The sequence below is a fragment of the Caenorhabditis briggsae genome (assembly GCF_000004555.2).
Source record: "Caenorhabditis briggsae complete genome, chrI, whole genome shotgun sequence".
Classification (NCBI taxonomy): Eukaryota; Metazoa; Nematoda; class Chromadorea; order Rhabditida; family Rhabditidae; genus Caenorhabditis; species Caenorhabditis briggsae.
In genome coordinates this window covers 6,228,467-6,238,595 of record NC_013489.2, presented here as the reverse complement: position 1 = coordinate 6,238,595, position 10,129 = coordinate 6,228,467, and the positions used below count along the sequence as shown (strand labels likewise).

The window sequence follows — 10,129 nt, the reverse complement described above, 5'->3', positions numbered from 1 at the left end:
CGATGGCCGAAGCTCCCACATCGAAAACTACCGTAACCCAGAAAAAATATTCCAGAAATATTATCTCGATTTTATTTGCTTCTTGCCGAGTTTTCTGTTATTTTTTTCCAAAACAGTCGGAAGATAAAAATTTTTGATAGTGAAAAAATGAGTAAAACCACATGAAAATTGAGAAAAAAATCCGGAAAATGAAAATATTTTTAGGTTGCGGTAGTTGTCGTTGTGATACCTTCGGCCACGGTCACCGGCGTTTCACTTCCACAGCTCCGAGTTCGTGGTACCATAATAAACAACAGGAATAATCAAAAATAACTGTATAAATTAATTCAGGAAGTTTTCCATGGTTACAAACATCGTTATAACAAAAAATTGAATATTTAGTAGATCGAAACCTGTGAAGCAGTACTATAAAAGTAAAGTAGGTCATATAGAAAATGGAAACTCGAATTGTGCGGAACTTGCGTGAAACACTTGCCACGGCAGAAGCAAATTCTGAAAATCTGTAAAAAGTGAGGTTCTATGAGATCCCATACTACGCACACACATTATTCAATAACTACTCAAGGAACCTACCGTGATCATTTCATCCGATTCTCATCTCTTCATCAAACGTTGTTCCGAAGCAAATTCAGACCTTCTTCTTCAAAACAATGAGTGCTTCGAATCCGAATCCACCACCATCTTCCACTGCTTCACTCCATCCACAACTCCCTCGGCAAATGCTCCTTCTCCAGCAACTCAGACTCCGCCCCCACCGGCAGCACCATCGACGATTCCAAGCGCAACACTACCAACAGCAAAAGTGAGTCTTGAATTCCTTCATTAAAAAAATCAGAAAAATATTTCAGCCAACTGCTGACACAAATAAAGAAGGAGCTTCTGATTTCAACCAATGGAACATCACTGAGGCAGACGAAAAAGGATTCAAACTTTCGCAATTGATCAAAAAGTTGTTAAAACAAGGAACCGCAAAAGCTGTTCCATTTGAAGTGAGCAATATTTTTTGGTACGAGATTAACTATATTCTCTTTAGCAAAAAGATGTCCACATACTCCTAAACCGTGTCTTCAAGTACTACACATGTCCACCGGATAAAAAAGGAAGTAGTACTGGTCCACCACCTCCTCCGCCTGGATCCGCATCTGCTACGACATCCGTGACACCTCCGAAATCACCGGCTCAACCGCTTCTCGAACTACAAGCACCTATCAATATTTGTGGAGACACTCATGGCCAGTATAATGATTTACTTCGTATTTTCAATGTAAGATTTTTTCTTCAAACCGTAAAACATGTATTAGAAGGATCCCCACACTGTCAAGTTTGAGCTCATGCATCTCAATTCCTATGCAAGATATCAAAAATGTGTCAACTAATAAAAACTTCTGTTATTATGATGAAGATTTTATCAGTGGACAACTTTGTTATATCTCCGACAGAAACCGAGAAAAAACGGCTCAAAGTTTAAGGATAGGGGAGCGCTTCTATTACAGTTTTTATTGAGTTTTCAGTCTTGTGGAGCACCAACAAAAAATCAATATCTGTTCCTGGGCGACTATATTGATCGAGGTCGTCATTCGTTGGAAGTCATCATTTTGCTTTTTGCTCTCAAGTTGGCAGTACCAAAGAAAGTTCATTTATTAAGAGGAAACCACGAATTGAAAGCTATCAACAAGTTAGTTTGCAATGGTTTTAAGAATATCTGCACAATTCTTTTTTAGAAACTACGGATTCTACGGAGAACTTAAAACAAGATTCCGTTGTGGTGCTGGAACCAATACTGGTGTTGCGGAGAGACTCTATGCACATTTCAATCAAGTATTTTCCTATATGCCATTGGCTGCAATTGTCTCAAAACGAATTCTGTGTATGCATGGAGGTATACTGTACTTTATAGAGAACTATCGAACTATGTCAGCAATTCAGGAATTTCCCCTCATCTCCGAACTCTTGATGACATTCGTGGAATCGGTTTACCATTGGAAACAGCGAAATCGAATCCACTAGCCTGTGACCTACTTTGGGCGGATCCTGAGAAGACCGCGAACGGTTTTGAGCCAAATAAGATTCGTGCTATTTCTCATATTTTTGGAAAGAAAGAAGTCGATGATTTGTGTAAACGATTAGATATCGATTTGATTGTCAGAGCGCATCAGGTATCCATTTTACAATTTTCTCAAAAAATGTTGAATTTTTGAAAATCTGAAATTAGGGGATTCTAACACTTCAAAAGTCTAGAAATTCGAATAACAAGAATTCTGAAATTCTGAAATTTCGAAAGCCTAAAAATCTGAAAGTCCGATAATCCGAATTTCTTAATTTCTGAAAATCTGAAATTCTGCAGTTTCAAGTCTAAAAGTCTGATTATATCCTGAAATTCTGAAATTTTGAAAGTGTAAAAATCTGAAACTCAAAAATTCTGAAATTTTGAAATACTGAAAAACTGCCAATCTGAAAATCGGAAACTCCGAAATTTGGAAAATCTAAAGTTTGAAATTCAGAAAATCTGATACTCTGAGATACAGGAATGTAGAAACTCGGAAAGTCTGATATTCTGAAAGTCCAAAAATCAGAGATTCTGAAATTCTGAAATGTTGAGATTCGGAAATTTCGAATGTCCAAATCTGAACATATGAAATTATGAGATTTTGAAAGTCTGGTAATCTGAAATTCGAAAATTCTGAAAATCTGATATTCTGAATTTCGAAATTTCGAAATTCCGAAGTTCTGGAATTCTAGAACTTCAAAAGTCAAAAATATCACATTCAGAAATTTCGAAATTTTTAAATTGTGAAGTTTCAAAAGCTAAACTCTGAAATTCTGAAAATCGTCCAAGAATATCCTTTGAGGTTGTCGAGTACGGCTATGCCTTCTTTGCCGATCGTCGTCTTATCACTGTCTTCTCGGCGTCTCGTTATCAAGATGAACTACATAACTATGCGGCAGTGGTGATTGTGAATCGCATGCTCGAGTTGAGCTTCGTACAATTGAAGCCAGAAGAATTTGAAAAACGACGAGAGGAACAGGATAAGGCGGGTGGAGCAAATCAGGAGCAAGTCACTGCTAATACAAATTGAAGAAAACTGAGCAGAGACGAAGGAAAAAAGAGAACTGTTGTGCCCCTTTTTGTCAGTATTTTTTCTAGAATAAAAAGAGAGAGTTCTGTTATGTTGATACAAAAGAATCGGAGCTGTGGAAAAGAGAAGCTGGTTGCCGTGGCCGAAGTAAACGACATCTTCGGTAACCTAAAAATATTTTTATTTTCCGGATTTAATATCTCTATTTTCTGCCAATTTTTCCCTATAAAAATGAATTTCTTTCCGACTTGTTTAAAATTTGGGAAAAATAACAGAAAACTCATCAACAAGCAGTGAAAATCGGGATAATAACTCGGCTGTCGGCTTGCAACTTCTGGCCGGAAGTTGAGGGGGGTTCGGCTTTTGGACGGATCTTGGACAACTTTTGGTCAGAAGTTGCAAACTGATACTGGGTGCGGCAGAATTTATTTACATAAACAAATAATAATAATTTATTTGATTCAGGACTATCAGTCACTTATAAAATCAATGTGTTACAAATTAAACAAATGAGTTAGAAGTTATGTTCGTCTAGGAACAGGAAAGAAGATAAATTAACATGACTTAAATTAGTTTTAAAAGAGATGGATGAAATCAAGGGTGGGAACACGGTTTTTGGAAGCGAGTTCCAGCAGGATAAAATACAGAGAGTAAAAAATTGGGTAGAACGTTTTGAAGCATTTTTTAATGTACAGCGAATGTAAAATGGGTGGCGTCTTAGATGATTATGATGAAACGGGACAATGAATAGATTATGGGCAATTGCAATTTCCCGGGAAACTAGAGTTTTATACATAAAAACTAGATCGGATAGAATCGTTGAAACTGTCTTCTAAGTAATCGAACAATTTTGAAACTTTGCAGATAGATTATTCCACTGCTGAAATAGAAATATAACTTTGATTTTTGGAATTATCTTTTTTATCTTTCCAGCTAGGATCGGAAAAGTGGTTGATTACATAACTCTTGAGGCACACAGTTTTTTTCAAGTTCACTCTGTTATATCATTATTACTGGCTATGGCGACACTTCAAAACTTTGATTTTTAGAAAATGTTAATCCTTTTTATTAAGTTCATGAAACATGAGATTGTATGATTTGGATGGTCTATGAAACATTAAGAGTTAAAACTTGCATAGGCAGTTTGATGAATCTGTTTTACATACAAAAAACCTTTTCAAAGAGGCTGGAATTCGAGATGAATTTTACTAGAATCAGGAAAACTATATTTCGCGATAGGATATAACAAGTTGATCAGAATTATTTACCTTACCCAGAGTCATATCTCAGCAAATTTTCGGCACGCTAGGGCACAGAGGGGCACAGGATCCGCATCCAAACGGCACGGTGCCGCGTTCAAAGTGACCGTGGAACACCGCACCCGTGCCCCAAGCGGGCCGCTACCGTGCCCCTTCCGTGCCGTTACCGTTTTTGTCTTTTTCGTTCGAAAGTCATGAAATGTATCACTTTTTAGTTTTCAGACAGCAGCCGTAGCAGATGTCGCGTTGGAAAAGACACCGGAAGAAAATCGGTGAGTTGGGAAATTCTCAAGTAATAGTATTATCGAAAATCTTTTCAGTTATGGAGTCGAGAAATGAAGATTTCGAACTGTGGAAGGATACTGAAAAAGAAGAAAGTAGTTTACGACCAGCAACTAGGAATACTACAAATGAAATGAGTAAGTGACCGAGATGTGAAAAACTGAACTATTTTGAAATGACAGTGTTAAAAATTTTTTGAAAGGTTATTGGTAGTTCCTATGTTTTCAGGTCAGGTGGATTTCGGTGAAAACTTGGAAGATGTCGATTATGATTGTCTCTTACCAATGATGAACTACGAAAGAAGAGAAATTCAAGACTCTGATATTCGAATTTCCTGCTACATCAATTTGTGCTCTCAGAGGGACTATCAGAAAACTCTATGGATCGACTCGATGGAATGATGTCGGTTATTAATGGAGCACCACCGCCCGTATCATTGGGTGTTATCAAGCGAGAGTTGGAGCTGCTCCGTAACGAGGTTATTCTTGAAATGAACTTTTATTGTCATTGTTGTGGACGGAAGAAGAAAGGAAAACGAGACGAGTGCGAAGCATGCCTGAAACCGACAAGCAGACTTTCTGATACCGTAACAATGATTATATGTAATGTTCAATGGCAATTAATGAATCTTCTAAAATATCACGGGAAAGAAATACTCTACGCGCATAAGAGGATTCATGAAGGACAAGAAACTTTCCACGGTACAGACGTTAGACGTTTCTCCGGCTACCGTTGTGAAATGGAAACAAGAACGGAATATCAGAAGGGATTGATCAATCTGATTTACACACTTAGCTCCGACGGAGCAAGGTTCAAAAGGCTTTCGAAACGCGAAGCGACTCCTGTTTTATTGCGAGTGGAAGGTGTGGATGTCGAAACCAGAACTGGAGGGAAATGTCTTACTCTCGTTTCAATGACATACTCTGAAGGAGGAGTTCAGAAAAACATGCTGGATGCCTTTGTTAGGAGCAGCTTGGACATTTTGAAGGATATGGATTTACGCGTGGAAATGGATGGAACTACGATCACTTTCAGAATGACTTTAATGTCATACATTTGTGACATGAAGGTAACTTGTAACAATACAAAAAAGGGAACATAGAATGATTTCAGGAATCCTACGCAATCTCTGGACTTCCAAATTGGTACATTATAGAAGGATGCTCGAAATGCTCAATTACCGGAGTAAAAATTGGGAATGGAAAAGTATCGTTCAATGAGATGTATACGTCTCCACAGAGAACAGATGACTCAATTTTGTATAGTGCTGAAAAGGGAATCCGTGGATACACAAAACCAGGAGTGCCTGTTGTGTTCCAGTTTATAAATCCTTCGAAGTTAACGTTAGATCCTTTCCATTTGAGAGGTGCTGGTGTTTGCAAGTTCGACGAACCAGAATATCGGTCAGAGTTCGGAAATTCGAGATTGTTGAAGAACTATGCCACCGAAGAGGCTAAAAAGAAGAAATTCGTCCAAGTTTCGTCTGCTAAAAAATCGTTCAAAACTAATACGTTTCGAGCTCAATTTAAAAATGCTCTGTAAGTTATCTGTAATCTTTTCATTTAACAAATAAATTATTTTCAGCAAAGAGCTTCGTCTAGGAACATTCATAATTGCCGATGGATCTTCACAAGGATACTTCGCAAGAAGAAAAGTGAGTTTCCATCCAATTTGTTTCGACAATAATCTTTAACATTCTTTCAGAGACACATTGCCAAGAGCAAGGCCCACGAAGCTGGAGAAGAGGAGGAGGAATCTTAATGTCGTCGCCATCTTCAACACAATCTGCGCAATATTCTCTACATTTTTGAATTTTCTCATCGTTGTTTTTTTGTTGTTGTTGCATTCCTAATCAAATAAACTGTTTGATTTAAGAAAAATCGATCAAATTCACCCGATTTCGAGAAAAAAATTCAAATAACGGCACACATGAGCACGGATACGGCACGCAAAATGCATGCGTGCCCCGACCCCCCGGGCACGATTACCGCGTTGCAGCGGCACCGGTGCCCCAAGTAGCGGCACATGTGCCAAAAATTTGCTGAGTATTGAAAAGGAAACGTAATGTTCACCACTTGTGAAAAACCGATTGCTACTCATTACAAGGAAATTCTAGACGAAAACTGTTTGTTTTTCAGAAACTACAGTTTTACTGTTTACATTAAAATATGTTTCCAAAGAATTTTCCTTTCAGTTTACTCACAGACTCCTCTCAAACTCAAAGAAAAACGTCCAAATAAAATAGATACCGTAAACACTCTTATAGAACGCCTCCCAAATCGTCAATTTTGAGCTCATGAATCTCGTTTTCTGTGAGAGATATCAAAAAGTGGTTAACTAATAAAATGTTGCTGATATCATGATAAACATTTTATTAGTTGACAACTTTCTTATATCTTTCAAAAGAAGTGAGATATATAGGCTCAAAGTAAACGGTCCGGGTGGCGTTCTATTAGAGTGTTACGGTAATCTGAAGTTATGAATTCAAACGGTTGTAACTTTTGAATGGGTTTTCGAGATTTTTTCAAAACTTGGTAGATATATTTAAAAATTTCTTTGATTATCAACTGCAAGTTGTTTGGGCACTGTATGACAAATAACAATATGGTTGTGCTATGCACAATGCACCCGCTGCATCCTGTAGCTGTTCAGAAATTGGTCGGAAGTTGTCCGGATTTTGGCCGGAACTTGAGCGCGGTGCGTGTCGTGAAGCGTGCAGAAGGTTCATTTCAATTCTTCTATTTTTTTTTTCTTTCGTTTTCGCCTATTTTCTTTGTATTTAAGCTAATTCAGTGTTCTTTTCGATTTTCAAAAAATTTCAAGTGTTAATATATCTGAGATAAAGGAGTGTATCTCGCTGAAATTTCGAAAAAACCTTGGAAAAATGCCCAGACGAGTCCAATCAAGGAAAAGACTTCGTAAGTTAGAAAACATCCATATATATATATGTATATTAAATATTGATTATTTCAGAAGCCGGATGGGAATCCGCTTTTCTACCAAAAAAGAATAAAATTAGGAGAAGAAGAAGAAAAGGAAGAAGGAAATGAAGAATCTTCAATTGGCGAAAACAGAGAAAATGGGGGAAATGATGCGAAACGGTGAGCTAACGAAATGGAGAGTTTGGGATTCTCAAGAAGATTTTGAAGGTTAGAATTTTGTAAAACTTGGAAATACACAGTTGCTCTTTTAGAGACTACAATAGATGAAGATGAAAGTCGAGATGAGATTAACTTGGAAAATATGGAACAAGGCATTTGTACGTGTTGATTTCAAGTATGAGTGTTCGAAGATGAATTCTCACGAAACGGAATTCTCACGGAATTCTCACGAAACGAACTCTCGAAGGAGTCATGTTATCGAGCCAATTGACGAATTTCCGAGAATCGATATCATGCACATTTACTACAAAACAGTCTTATTGGAGACTGTGCCTTCTCTCACAAGGGAAGTGTTTTCAGACGGGGGTTGAGAATTTGCTCAAAATTTTAGTACTTATAGTTTGAGACTCCCTCTACACGATGTCAGAAATATCTCGTCCCCGGATTCACCAGGAAGCTTAAAATCTTCGTCTGAAATTTTTTTACCGACTTCGCGCTCTACCTTTCTCCTCTATCCCCCTCCCTCCTCTACGCCATCCGCGCCAGAGGAAAATGTCGGCTGTGTGGCGTTGTGGTAAGAGGGTGACTTATTAGGAGTGAATATGCTGTTTCGAACCCCGTTGTGGTAAAACTTTTTTTGCTTTTTTCGAAACGAATTTTTGATTTCCAGTTTGGCCTTCTAGACACTTTATGATACAATTTGATGAATTTTCAAAATTTTCAAAGTAGAAAGAAGATTTTTATGAGAACTTGATGAAAAATTTATTGATGATCTTTTTGACCGGTTCTTACATTATCCTATAGTTAAAAAACGAAAGTTCTACCCTCTGGAAACTTCTCAATTCTACCCTTTTCGAAATGTAGTACTTCTAAATCGATCAAATATAACTTTCGAACCTCTTTCTATAGATTCCAGTCAATTTCCAGCAATATTTGAGAAGCTAGGGGTTGTCAAGGTTCTAGCAATTACGACTCTTCGGAAATTTTTTGAGCCCAAAAGCGAAATTGGGATGTCAAATATTGTGAGAACGCTATTTTCATCGTTTCTGAATAACTGGGACTTTTTTTGGAACTTTTTAAAAAAATTTCAAAAAATTACTTTTGAAGTGTATTTTTCAAAAATTTTCAACAAATTTTTTTTTTGAAATTGTTCAAAAACTATTCTAGATGATAGAGAAATGTTCAAAAATGAGGTTCGCATTTGAGAACATCATGAAAAACAAGTTTAAAGCTCGGAAAATGAACATTTTTGGTCAAAATTTAGCACTGAAAACACTTTGAGAGCCCATATTTCGATTCTTATTGGATTCGGGGATGAGATATTGCTGACATCGTTTTCAGCATGTTCGAAAGTACCTTTTCACAAATTTTGAGCAAATTCTCAACCCCCGTCTGAAAACACTTCCCTTGTCAGATGACAAATTTTTTGACACGAGTATTTAAAAATGTGAGTTTGAAGTCGAAAAAGTTTTGGAAATATTTACTTTCTTATAGGCGCTGAACCCACCATATCACATTTGGAATTACAGCTACCGACCAAAGTGCGTTAGATCTACGGATAAACATTTTCAGCTACTACCTGAAAAAGTTTCAGATACTCTGCTCAGTGAGAATCTAAATAGCAAATCAATCTTACAACTTGTGTTCAGATTTTTCATACGATGTAGTTGGAGTGTTTCTTCCTGATCATCTGTTATACGGAAAAATCAGCGAAAATGAGAGGTAACTTTATTTATAAATATTCGTAATATTCACTCTTTTTTCAGTTTTCTCAAAATTATTTCTGGTGACCCAATGAAAGAAATCCAAAGAAGACGAGATAAACCGGAAAACGTGGCCGAAACCAGTAAATCAAGTATTGGGCATATGCTGTACGTTTGATCACCTTTGTTGGATAACAATAACAATATTTCAGCAACTATCTTCGCGAATACCACTTCTGTTTGGAAAGTGGAAAACTTTTGAACTGCAAGGTAAGCTCGCTAACCTTATTTTGCCTTATCTATGTAACTTCTTACAGAAGAGATCCACCTGCTCGCCACATCTTACCTGGAGAGATATGAAGTCGTTCCGAGACTATTGCAGAGAAAATTCAAGAGACCCAGATGATTACGACCTAAAGGATATTGTAGGATTGTAAGGAAATAGTTATACAAGCGAGTATTCCTCATCTGAATCCTTTCAGCTCAAAAAACCACTCCAAGAACAACCCGAGCAGCTACAACGGTCCTCCAATTCTACCAAAATCATCATAATTATAGCTAAAAATTTTGTGTTGCTTCCACTTTTACTTGTTTCTCACATTAATTGTTGATTTTGTTGTAATAATAAACTTTTGGGTAATTTGCTTCCGAGTTAAAAATATGACAAAATATACAAAAACAGGTCGGAAGTAGGTCGGAAGAAAATC

The 10,129-nt window shown here is 37.1% G+C and overlaps 3 protein-coding genes across 3 annotated transcripts; all 3 read left to right on the top strand.

Moving 5' to 3' along the window:
* Positions 1 to 519: 519 nt before the first annotated feature.
* CBG08269 lies at positions 520 to 3,077 on the top strand (the record flags this gene model as incomplete). The annotated part of the gene is made up of 8 exons (XM_002639887.2): positions 520 to 574; positions 633 to 802; positions 849 to 989; positions 1,034 to 1,264; positions 1,512 to 1,675; positions 1,722 to 1,879; positions 1,927 to 2,156; positions 2,850 to 3,077. 8 exons carry the CDS (start codon positions 520 to 522, stop codon positions 3,075 to 3,077), a joined length of 1,377 nt encoding a protein of 458 aa, XP_002639933.2.
* A 1,497-nt stretch (positions 3,078 to 4,574) lies between these two features.
* Positions 4,575 to 6,379, top strand: CBG08268 (the record flags this gene model as incomplete). Its single annotated transcript, XM_002639886.1, has 6 exons — positions 4,575 to 4,608; positions 4,657 to 4,755; positions 4,978 to 5,687; positions 5,732 to 6,156; positions 6,203 to 6,272; positions 6,323 to 6,379. The coding sequence occupies 6 exons, from the start codon at positions 4,575 to 4,577 to the stop codon at positions 6,377 to 6,379; spliced, it is 1,395 nt and encodes a 464-aa protein (XP_002639932.1).
* A 1,318-nt stretch (positions 6,380 to 7,697) lies between these two features.
* On the top strand, positions 7,698 to 9,859 carry CBG08267 (the record flags this gene model as incomplete). Its single annotated transcript, XM_045236201.1, has 6 exons — positions 7,698 to 7,739; positions 9,262 to 9,325; positions 9,369 to 9,441; positions 9,486 to 9,590; positions 9,635 to 9,692; positions 9,740 to 9,859. 6 exons carry the CDS (start codon positions 7,698 to 7,700, stop codon positions 9,857 to 9,859), a joined length of 462 nt encoding a protein of 153 aa, XP_045093729.1.
* Between the last annotated feature and the right edge of the window lie 270 nt (positions 9,860 to 10,129).